This window comes from Elephas maximus, chromosome 16, assembly GCF_024166365.1.
Source record: "Elephas maximus indicus isolate mEleMax1 chromosome 16, mEleMax1 primary haplotype, whole genome shotgun sequence".
NCBI lineage: Eukaryota > Metazoa > Chordata > Mammalia > Proboscidea > Elephantidae > Elephas > Elephas maximus.
In genome coordinates this window covers 72388135-72400193 of record NC_064834.1, presented here as the reverse complement: position 1 = coordinate 72400193, position 12059 = coordinate 72388135, and the positions used below count along the sequence as shown (strand labels likewise).

At 44.0% G+C, this 12059-nt stretch overlaps 1 protein-coding gene across 8 annotated transcripts in view; it reads right to left on the bottom strand.

Annotated features, from left to right (window-relative positions):
- Window positions 1–12059, bottom strand: part of TACC2 (transforming acidic coiled-coil containing protein 2) — a 264177-nt gene that overhangs the window by 206140 nt on the left and 45978 nt on the right. For all 8 annotated transcript variants that reach the window (XM_049855746.1, XM_049855751.1, XM_049855752.1 and 5 more), the window contains exon 3: window positions 878–990. In XM_049855746.1, coding sequence (XP_049711703.1) covers window positions 878–990 — 113 coding nt within the window. The remainder of the gene's footprint in view (window positions 1–877; window positions 991–12059) is intronic.

The window sequence follows — 12059 nt, the reverse complement described above, 5'->3', positions numbered from 1 at the left end:
GGATCATGACGAGGAGCCACCAAAGGACCTCGGTTCTTCTCTGGCATTCATCCTCCCTGGGACTGAAGGCTTGGGGTGCTTAGTAGTTGTTCTCTGTATCACCTTGTGCTATGGACTGAATTGTGTCCCCTGCAGCCCCTATAGCTGTGGATGTAACCCTATTTGTGAATAGGGCATTCTTCGCTATGTTAAGGAAGCCACGTCAGTGTAGAGTGTGTCTAAACCTAACTCCTGATTTATAAAAACAGCAGATTTGACACAGAAGTAGGCACAAACTGGGAAGACAGATGTCACGTGAGGGTCCTCTGCAAGCTGAGGAACTGAGGAACACACAGGGCTTCCAATAAGGAAGGAATTGTTATGGCTGAGACCCTGGATTAGACTTTTTGCCTCCAGAACTGTGAGAAAATAAAATTCTATTCTTTAAAGACACCCACTTGTAGTATTTCTGTTATAGCAGCACTAGATAACTAGACATGTTGTGTCATCATTTGCTGCCCACAGTGGCTACCACGCTGGATACAGACGCCAATGTAGCTACAGGTGGGACACTCCTGATAGGGTTCTTGACAATCCTGATTTTTCTCATTTTAAGTTCTGCAAACGAAGTTAAATAACTTGGAGCTTGGCTGGAATGGAAATCTATAATAACTCATTTAACCTTTAAGCAGAAAAATAGGATTACTTTTCTAATCATGCAAGTCCAACCAATTACAAAGAGGTCTATGAACTATTGCTTCGACGGTCTTCCCGCAGAGGACTAGATCATGTGTCTTAGGGTAAATTTTCCCAAGCAAACGGAGCAAAGTAAATGCTGGAGCAGGCAGTGAGCTGGCCACGCTTCGGCTGTGTCATCCCTCCAAACGCTGCATCCTACCTGGAAGAGTCTCTGGGGTCACTGCTTCTAGTCTTCTCCCCCTGCGTCCTTGTCGTAGTCTGACTGTTCCCAGGTGGCCCCACGGATCTTGGACCCTGAGCTGATGAAGTCCTCTGAGCCAGAAGAAAAGAGAAGGAGGAAAAGAAATCAAATAAGAGTCTCTGAAAACACAAAAATGTCTATCAATAGGCCATTGATCACAACATTCAGCGGTATGGTTGTTTATCCTTTTAATCACTCCACTGAGCAGACACTAAAAAAAAAAAAAAGGCACTAGGCATGAGTAAATACAAGCATGAGTAAAGCAAACATGGCCCCGTTCTCTAATAGAGAAGAAACACAGTTAAGCCCCTATCAATTGAATATGACTGCTTTAGTATGAAACCAAGACTGGGGGTACCTTCTATAGTTTGGGGGTCATTTGCTCTCTGGAGAAAGTGGGGACATTGAAGCTAAGATCTGAAAGTGGCAAATTTGTTTGAGGTACTCCCTTTTTTTTTTTACTCCCTAGGTGAAAACACATTTTCCTTTTTTTCCCTTAGATGGTTTTGCATACCAGAGGTCAGCTGGAAACCTGAGGAAAAAAAAAAAAACAATAGACTGGAGGAAATGATGAGCCTTCAGGAACTGGACCCACCCACTTGAGATCCTGACCACTTGGAGAACTGGTCACCGTTTCTTTAACTTACACGATAAGCTTGTCTGCTGTTTAGCTAATTTTTAAAATCAAGATGCAGAAATGTAAGGCTCAGTGAAAACTTCAAATCAGAGAGTAGAAAGAGAGGAGATGCTTTAAAACCCTAATTTAAATGATGTTCACTTAAGTATAAGATAAAAATTGGAAAAGGGGAGAGGGCTTTCCTAAGCCTGAAGCCATATTTCTAGAAGCAGTAGATATCTTTGTCTTCCAAGCACCGCCCCGACCACCCCTCCCTCAAACAACACACACACCTTCCTCTGGAACCTGGTCTGCCTTCTTTTAAAGAACTGTTCCCCCACGCACTCTGTCCCTGCAAACTTTGTTGTTGTTAGCTGCCACTGAATTGGCTCTGACTCATGATGACCTTATGTATAACAGAATGAAACATTGTCCAGCTCTGCCTCCTGGTCCTTCACGATCTTTGATATATTTGAGCCCGTTGTTGTGATATTATGTCAATCCATCTCATGGAGTGTTTCCCTTGTTTCCAACAACTCTTTTCCAAACAGGAAGTCCTTTTCTAGCAATTGGTTTTTCCCGATGACATATCCAAAGTAAGCAAGTTGAACGCTCACCACCGTTGCTTCTAAGGAGCCATCTGGTTGTACTTCTTCTAAGACTGATCTGCTCATTCTTTAAAGTGATCCAGGCTCTTCTGAGAAAGGTTCTACATCTTTGTAATATTAACTACCTTCAGATGTAGGATTTAAAATTTTTACTATTATAATTCAAGAATCAAAAAACAGAGTAGCACGAAGAGAAACCAGATAACTGGGAGCTCCTAAAAAACAAATACCTATGCTCATCTAAAGACTTCACCAAAAGAGTAAAAAGACCACCTACAGATTGGGAAAAAATTTTCAGCTATGACATCTCCGACCAGCGCCTGATCTCTAAAATCTACATGATTCTGTTAAAACTCAACCACAAAAAGACAAACAACCCAATCAAGAAGTGGGCAAAGGATATGAACACACATTTCACTAAAGAAGATATTCAGGCAGCTAACAGACAAATGAGAAAATGCTCTCGATCATTAGCCATTAGAGAAATGCAAATTAAAACTATGATGAGATTCCATCTCACTCCAACGAGGCTGGCATTAATCCAAAAAACACAAAATAATAAATGTTGGAGAGGCTGCGGAGAGATTGGAACTCTTATGCACTGCTGGTGGGAATGTAAAATGGTACAACCACTTTGGAAATCTATCTGGCATTTTCTTAAAAAGTTAGAAATAGAACTACCGTACAATCCAGAAATCCCACTCCTCGGAATATACCCTAGAGAAATAAGAGCCTTTACACGAACAGATATATGCACACCCATGTTTATTGCAGCACTTTTACAATAGCAAAAAGCTGGAAGCAACCAAGGTGTCCATCAACGGATGAATGGGTAAATAAATTATGGTATATTCACACAATGGAATACTACGCGTCGATAAAGAACAGTGACGAATCTGTGAAACATTTCATAACATGGAGGAACATGGAAGGTATTATGCTGAGTGAAATTAGTCAGAGGCAAAAGGACAAATATTGTATAAGACCACTATTATAAGATCTTGAGAAATAGTATAAAACTGAGAAGAACACAATCTTTTGTGGTTACAAGATGGGGGAGGGAGGGAGGGAGGGAGAGGGTTATTTACTGATTAGTTAGTAGATAAGAACTACTTAGGTGAAGGGAAGGACAATACTCAACATACGGAAGGTCAGCTCAACTGGACTGGACCAAAAGCAAAGAAGTTTCCAGGATAAACTGAATGCTTCAAAGGTCAGCGGAGGAACGGTGGGGGTTTGGGGACTATGGCTTAAGGGGACTTCTAAGTCAATTGGCAAAATAATTCTATTATGAAAACATTCTGCATCCCACTTTGAAGTGTGGCGTCTGGGGTCTTAAATGCTAACAAGCGGTCATCTAAGATGCAGCAATTGGTCTCAACCCACCTGGGTCAAAGGAGAATGAAGAACACCAAGGTCACATGATAACTATGAGCCCAAGAGACAGAAAGGGCCACATGAACCAGAGACTTACATCATCCTGAGACCAGAAGAACTAGATGGTGCCCGGCCACAACCGATGACTGCCCTGACAGGGAGCACAACAGAGAACCCCTGAGGGAGCAGGAAAACAGTGGGATGCAGACACCAAATTCTCATAAAAAGACCAGACTTGATGGTCTGACTGAGACTAGAAGAATCCCGGCGGTCAAGGTCCCCAAACCTTCTGTTGGCCCAGGACAGGAACCATTCCCGAAGACAACTCATCAGACATGGAAGGAACTGGACAATGGGTTGGAGAGAGATGCTGACGAAGAGTGAGCTACTTGTATCAGGTGGACAATTGAGACTGTGTTGGCATCTCCTGTCTGGAGGGGAGATAGGAGGGTAGAGAGGGCTAGAAACTGGCAAAATCGTCACAAAAGGAGAGACTGGAAGGAGGGAGCAGGCTGACCCATTAGGGGGAGAGTAAGTGGGAGTATGGAGTAAGGTGTATATAAGCTTACATGTGACAGACTGACTTGATTTGTAAACTTTCACTTAAAGCACAATAAAAATTATTAAAAACAAAAACAGAGTAGCCTTTTATATTGGGGTCCTGAATTTTTTAAATCATAACCCAGCTCACTAATTGTCCAGCTGTCATGCAGATCTCAGCCGCAAACACCTTCTGCAGCCAGGCTTCGCTTTTCAATCACAGCGTTCTCTGCAGTGAATTATTCTGCAAATAATTTAATAGCTAAATCTCCTGCCCTGTATTCCATGATTGAGGTTTTGTTAAAGTAATTCTGGAAAGACAGTGACATGTCTAACAGCCCAGACAGATGCAAACAACACATAGAACAAGGAGACACATTTACCCTAACTAAAAGGGGAAAAAACGGGTACCAGGTGCTAAATTTCCTCAGGCCAAGGAAATAAAACAGGGTTCAGATTGTTCTTTGAAGAACGAACGCAGGCCTTCTCCATTTTCGGCCCCACTTTTCCTAATAGAAAGCTAATCTACAAGAACAATGCCAGTTTTCTCTTCCACAAAAACGTACCTGGATGGAGATAAAAGCAACAGTACTATCCACGTGAACAGCAAGTTGGATTTTTCAAAATGCTTTGACAACCATCTAATTCTTATAAAATCCCTGTGAGCCACGGCAAGCAGGTCAAACAGGTTTAAGAGGCTCGCCCACCCGGGTCCTCTACCTTAACTGCAATGCTCTTCACACAGTAACACCCAACGCTTATATAACGCTGCCTCCATCTGCTGCAGGAGCCCTGGGAGCGCAGTGGTTAAGCACTCGGCTGCTAAGCAAAAAGTCATCGGCTTGAACCTACCAGCCGCTCTGTGGGGTAAAGGCGTGGCAGTCAGCTTTGCAAAGGTTGTTGTTGTTTGTTAGGTCCCATCAAGTTGCTTCCTACTCATAGTGACCTATACACAATAGAATAAAACACTGCCCAGTCCTGCACCATCCTCACAATCATTGTGATGTTTAAGCCCATTGTTGCAGCCACTGTGTCAATCCATCTTGTTGAGGGTCTTCCTCTTTTTCTTTGACCCTCTACCAAGCATAATGTCCCTTCTCCAGAGACTGGTCCCTCCTTATAACATGTTCACACTACATGAGACGAAGTTTCACCATCCTCCCTCCTAAGGAGCATTCTGGCTGTCCTTCTTCCAAGACAGATTTGTTTGTTCTTCTGGCAGTCCATGGTATATTCAATATTCTTCACAAATACCATAATTCAAAGGCATCAATTCTTCGGTCTTCCTTATTCACGGTCCAGCTTTCAAATACATATGAGGCGACTGAAAACACCATGGCTTGGGTCAAGCGCATCTTAGTCTTCAAGTTGACATCTTTGCTTTTTAACACTTTAAAGGAGTCTTTTGCAGGAGATTTGCCCAATGTAATACATCATTAATTTTTTTTAATTGTGTTTTGGATGAAAATTTACAGTGCAAATTAGTTTCCCATTCAAAAATGCATACACAAATTGTTTTGTGACATTGGTTGCAATCCTCGCAATATGTCAGCACTCTCCCCCTTTCCCTTTACACCTGCGTTCTCCATGTGCATTCATCCAGGTGTTCTGTCCTTTCTTGACTTCTTGTCTTTGCTTTCGGGCAAGTGTCGCCCATTAGGTCTCTCATACTTGACTGAACTAAGAAGCAAGTTTCTCATGTGTTATTGTTTGTTTTATAGGCCTGTCTAATCTTTGGCTGAAAGGTGGACTTCTGGAGTGGCTTCAGTTCTGAGTTAGCTGGGTGTCCTGGGGCCATAGTTTCAAGGGTCGCCATTTGATTTCTTGACTGCTGCTTCCATGGCCATTGACTGTGGATCTAAGTAAAATGAAATCCTTGACAACTTCAATCTTTTCTCCATTTATCATGATGTTGCTTACTGGTCCAATTGTGAGATTTTTTGTTTTATGTTGAGGTGTGATCCATACTGAAGGCTGTGGTCTTTGATCTTCATCAGTAAGTGCTTCAAGTCCTCTTTCAGCAAGCAAGGTTTTGTTATTTGTATAAGGCAGGTTGTTAATGAGTCTTCCTCCAATCTTGATGCCCCATTCTTCTTCATATAGTCCAGCTTCAGATTTGCTCAGCAAACAGATTGAATAAGTGTGGTGAAAGGATACAACACTGGACACACCTTTCCTGACTTTAAACCGTGCAGTATCCCCTTGTTCTGTTCAAACAACTGCCTCTTTGTCTATGTACAGGTTCCTCATGAACACAATTAAGTGTTCTGGAATTCCCATTCTTCTCAGTGTTATCCATTATTTGTTATGATCCACACAGTTGAACGCCTTTGCATAGTCAATAAAACACAGGTAAACAACTTTCTGGTATTCTGTGCTTTCAGCCAAGATCCATCTGACATCAGGAATGATATCCCTGGTCCCATGTCCTCTTCTGAATCTGGCTTGAATTTCTGGCAGTTCCCTGTCAAAGCACTGCTACAACTATTTTTGGTGAATTATCTTCAGCATAATTTTACTTGAGGGTGATATTAACGATATTGGTTGATAATTTCTGTGTTCTATTGGATCACTTTCTTTGGAATGGGCACAAATATAGATCTCTTCCAGCTGGTTGGCCTGGTGGCTGTCTTCCAAACTTCTTGGAATAGATGAATGAGTGCTTCCAACATGGCATCTGTGTGTTGAAACATCTCAACTGGTATTCGGTCAATTCCTGGAGCCTTGTTTTTCACCAATGCCTTCAGTGAAGCTCGGACTTCTTCCTTCAGTACCATTGGTTCTTGATCATATGCTACCTCCTGAAATGGTTGAATGTCAGTCAGTTATTTTTGGTACAATGATTCTGTGTATTCCTTCCATCTTCTTTTGATGTTTCTTGCACTGTTCAGTATTTTGCCCGTAGAATCCTTCGATATTGCAACTTGAGGCTTGAGTTTTTTTTCTTCAGGTCTTTCAGCTTGAGAAATGCCAAGCGTGCTCTTCCCTTTTGTTTTTCTAATTCTAGGTCTTTGCACATTTCATTATAATACTTTATCTTCTTGAGCCACCCTTTGAAATCTTCTGTTCAGATCTTTTACTTCATCATTTCTTCCCTTCACTTTAGCTACTCTATGTTCAAGAGCAAGTTTCAGAGTCTCTTCTGACATCCATTTTGGTCTTTTTTTTTTTCCTGTCTTTTTAATAATCTTCTGCTTTCTTCACGTATGATGTCCTCCCACAACGCATCTGGTCTTTGGTCATTAGCATTCAATGCATCAAATTTATTCTTGAGGTGGTCTCGAAATTGAGGTGGGATATACTCGAGATCTAACTTCGACTCTTGTGGGCTTGTTTTAATTTTCTCCAGTTTCAACCTGAACTTGCATAGGAGCAATTGATGGTCTGTTCCACAGTCAGCCCCTGGCCTTTTTCTGACTGATGATACTGAGCTTCTCATCATCTCTTTCTACAGATTCCAAAGATTACAGCCTTGGAAACCCTATGGGGTAGTTATAGTCTGTCCTATAGGGCCACTGTGAATTGGAATTGACTGTACAGCAGTGAATGTCCAGTCAACCTGGGTCTACCTGCTGTAACAATAATAGCAAACATATTACTATGAACACTTCTATATGCCAGGTACTGTTCTTTTAAGTGCTTTACATATTTAAGCTCATTCAATCCTTATTACAACCCTGTTTTACAGATGGGGTCCCTGCGTGGTTTAAACAATTAACACACTCAGCTGCTATCCAAAAGGTTGGCGGTTCAAGTCCACTCAGAGGCAGCTCAGAAAAAAGGCCTGGTAATATACTTCTGAAAAATCAGCCATTGAAGAGCCTATGGAGCACAATCCTACTCTGACACACATGGGGTCGCCATGACTCAGGGTTGATTGAAGGGCAACTGGTGTTTTTTTATTTTACAGATAAGAACGCCAAGCACAGAGAGCTTAAGCCACTTGCCCAAGGTAACAAAGCTTGGGGGTGATGGAGCCAGGATTTGAACCCAGAGGATTTAGGTCCAGGGCCTTCGCTCTTAACCACTACCTTATACTGCCTCACCATACCCTGGAGATCATCACCTATGCTCCCTGCCGTCTTGCTGCCACGCTCCAACTCACTGAAATAACCGGACATTAATAATGTGATATGGGAGGCCAGATTCAATGCCCAGAGCAGCGCCTGGCCCAAAGAAGGCACTCCATAAATATTTGTTGGATGTGTGAAGAACAAATTATTTGTATTTGATCTGTCTTCATTTCTGCAAAGGGTCGGGGAGGGAGGGAAGCACACTCAGCCCCTGGGGTGCTTGCTTTTATCATATTTCCTACGGCATCTGTCTCTCTCATTCTAGTTTTCCCATCCTAGCAACAGTACAGGATTCCAAGGGCTCTGATGTGTCAACAGACGTCAATGCAAAACAGTGTGTATTTCTAAAGTTACTCCTCACACTTCCAAATAGGGGGCTGGAAAAAAAAAATGGCAACCCTCCATATAACAAACTGATTTGTCAAGTTGCTTCTTCACATCTCTCCTTTGCTGCCACTGCCAGAGTAAACAAACACCCTTTCTTTTTTTTTGGCTCTGGAATATTCCAAAGCCCTGGTTCTATTTTAAAGTAGTCTTCAAATGGTTATAGCAACTTTCCAGCCTTGAAAAACACGCTTTATCAAGAACTTAGGTGGTTTGCCATTACAGAAACATCCACTGACCTCACCCCTTAAATGGGCTCCGTCTCTGTGGACCACCACTTACTGGTTATGGCAATAAAGAGGCATAATGAACACAGATCATGGCAAGAGCATCCAGCCAGAGTTGCCCCTCTTTCAAGGAGGTTCTTGCGAGCAGAGTGACTGCAGGTTAATGCTGGGAAGTAGACAAAAGGTCATCCCCATGGCATCAGGAATCGGTTTTCCAAAACAACTATCAGGAGGGCCAAATATGGAGGATGAACACATGTTCCGTGCTTGGGCTAGCTTGTCTTCCCTGTCACTGCAAGGCAAATGCTCAGGCCAGCTCTGCTGGATCACCACAAACGTTTCTTCACCTCTGAGGCGAACTGTGCTCCACAGGGTGTTCAATGACTGATTTTTTGAAAGCCAGATTGCCAGGCCCTTTCTTCTGAGGTGCCTCTGGGTGGATGCAAGTCTCCAATCCATAAACCGGATCATCTCGGCCCCATAGCCAATAGGAAGTCCAGAAGGTGGTAAGGGTGGGTGGGTTCAGATGTTGCCCTCCCCCTCTGGAATCCACGTGTTGACTCACAACTCAAACTCATGTCTCAGGACCTTCCTGGAATGGACTCTTGACCCTGCTGCTTTACCTGACACCTTGCTGATCCCTGAGAACCCACTGACTGGACTAATCCACAACCGTCTCAAGAAGAGGCTGTTTTTTCTTAATCTGTCTTCTCTTCCCTCTCTACCAGCTTTGATTCTAGCATCCATGGTTATAATTATTTCCTTACAAATATCCTCCATCCTTTCCCCCTTGCTCCCTCTGGCACTCTCTCCTGGTACATCTAGCCTTGACTGAACCCAACCAAACACCCAAACGTTGCTGGAGAAAGACTCACAGCTCAAACTCACAAGACGACAGGCTTAGAGCCGACAACCCCCCCTCCCCGTGAGGTCATGTTCGCCCTCTCCGGGGTCACTGCCTCAACCCTTCTCTCTCCGCAGACTTCCCCCAGCCCCTCCTCCACTCAGTCTTAGCTGATGGCCTTACCCCATATGTCATTAAGAAAATGGAAGCCATCAGAAAAGACACAGGACTTTCTGAGAGGTCTTGAGCTCGCTTTGCTCCCAAGTGCTGTGGAAAGCTCTGAGCCAGACCACGGTGCTTCTCCCCACAGCAGGGAAAGCCTTAGAAGCCCGGGACTAGGAGCTTCAATAGGTGCTCTTGTCTGACCCTGCCACAACTGGTGGCAGTGGGCAAGTCCCTTACCCTCTCTGATCCTACACACAAATCTGCAAAACAATGGGGTGGGCCTGCTCAGGGTTATTCCAACTATGATTCCGAAACATTTTCATCAAAAGCTATCTCCTGCTATCATGCAGTATGAGGCAAGCTGCTCTGGTGGGAGGTGGGAGGGTGGTGTTCCAAGTTCTCCCCCTCCCAACTTTCCCCTTGGCCCTGGTCAGCCCTTGGAGTATTCCTGCTGGCCCTGGGATTCCCCGGAACCCAGCCGGAAAACCACTGGACCAGCCATTTTCTGTGAAGACTTTGTGGGGACCAGGGTTCTAATTCTCACTCCTCCACTCACCCAAGTGGCCCGGGACGAATAACCTTCTGAGCCTGTTTCTTTTCTATTAAACGAGAGTGACTAGCCTGGGCCCACCCACCTTGTGGAATAATGATGAGAATCAAGTGAAATCACACATGTGAAAGGCTTCACGAAGCATGCTTTATGCAAATAGCGAAGTTATTTCACAACCACATCATCCTTGCTGGGGTATGCAGAGAAACAGGCCACCAAGTCCACCTACCTGGCAGCTGCCCGTGGAGGTGGAGCAGCTCTTAAAGCAAAGCACACATCACCTGGATGACTAATGCACCTGGCTAGGCGTGACCGAGTTTCACAGCAAGCCAGTGAGGGGCCGTGCATTTTATAGCCTTACCCTGAGCACACCCACAAACACAGGCCAACCTCGACATTCTCTCCAGGAAAAACTACTTTGAAGTGGACACAAGGCCCTCTACTTGTCCCCCCTCCTGGGCAAGTGGTAATCATTTTGGATAGAGCTGAAACTATGAGATTCGCTAGCTGCATTACTGCATAATGACATTGACAGCAGATTGAGAATTCAATCTTTTTTTACAACAAATCAGTTTAGCCCATTGACAGCAAAAGTGGAGTCACCACCCTATACCCTGGATCATGCCAGGGCAGAGCGACTTGCTAACGAAATCAAAGTAGAACAGCTTGGAAGGGGTACGTTGGCTCCCAGCTTCTGCTTTACATCCAGAAAACAAAAAAAACCACTGCCATCCAGTTGATTCTGACTCATGGTGACTCCATGTGTTAGAGAGTAGAACTGTACTCCACAGGGTTTTCCTGGCTGTTGTCTTTACAGAAGAAGATCGCCAGGCCTTTCTTCCACGATGCCACTTGGTGGGCTTAAACCACCAACTTTTTAATTGGTAGCCAAGTGCAAATTGTTTGCACCACCCAGGGACCCTAAACATAAACCTTATTCGGCATCTCACAACGTATCAGCCAGGTCAGTTCTTGGATGTTGTTGTTGTGCGCCATCGAGTCAATTTCAACTCTGCTGTTATCAACCCTATACAACAGAGTAGAACAGCCCGATAAGGTTTCCTAGGCTGTAATCTTTACAGGAGCAGATCTCCAGGTCTTTTCTCTCTAAGAGCCTCTGGTGGGTTCGAACTAACGACCTTTCGGTTAGGAACCAAGCACTTAACCATTGTTTTACCAGGGCTCCAGTTCTTCAATTAAAAAAAAAAAAAAACAAAAAACACCTGTTGCCATTGAGTCAATTCTGACTCACGGCAACCCTATAGGAGAGAGTAGAACTGCCCCACAAGGTTTTCAAGGAGCGGCTGGTGGATTTAAACTGCTGACTTTTGGTTAGCAGGTGAGCTCTTAACAACTGCACCACCAGGGCTCCAGTTCTTGGATGTTGTTGTTAGGTGGTGTCAAGTCGGTTGACTCATAGAGACCCTATGCACAACAGAATGAAACACTGCTCTATCCTCACAATTGTTGCTATGCTTGAGTATAGTGTTGCAGCCACGGTGTCAATCCATCTTGTTGAGAGTCTTCCTCTTTTTCCCTGACCCTCTACTTTAGCAAGCATGATGTCCTACTCCAGGGACTGACCCCTCCTGACAACATGTCCAAAGTATGTGAGATGCACTCTTGCCATCCTTGCTTCCAAGGAGCATTCTGGTTGCATTTCTTCCGAGACAGATTTGTTTATTCTTTTGGCAGTCCACGGTATATTCAATATTCTTCGCCAACACCACAATTCAAAGGTGTTAATTCTTCTCCG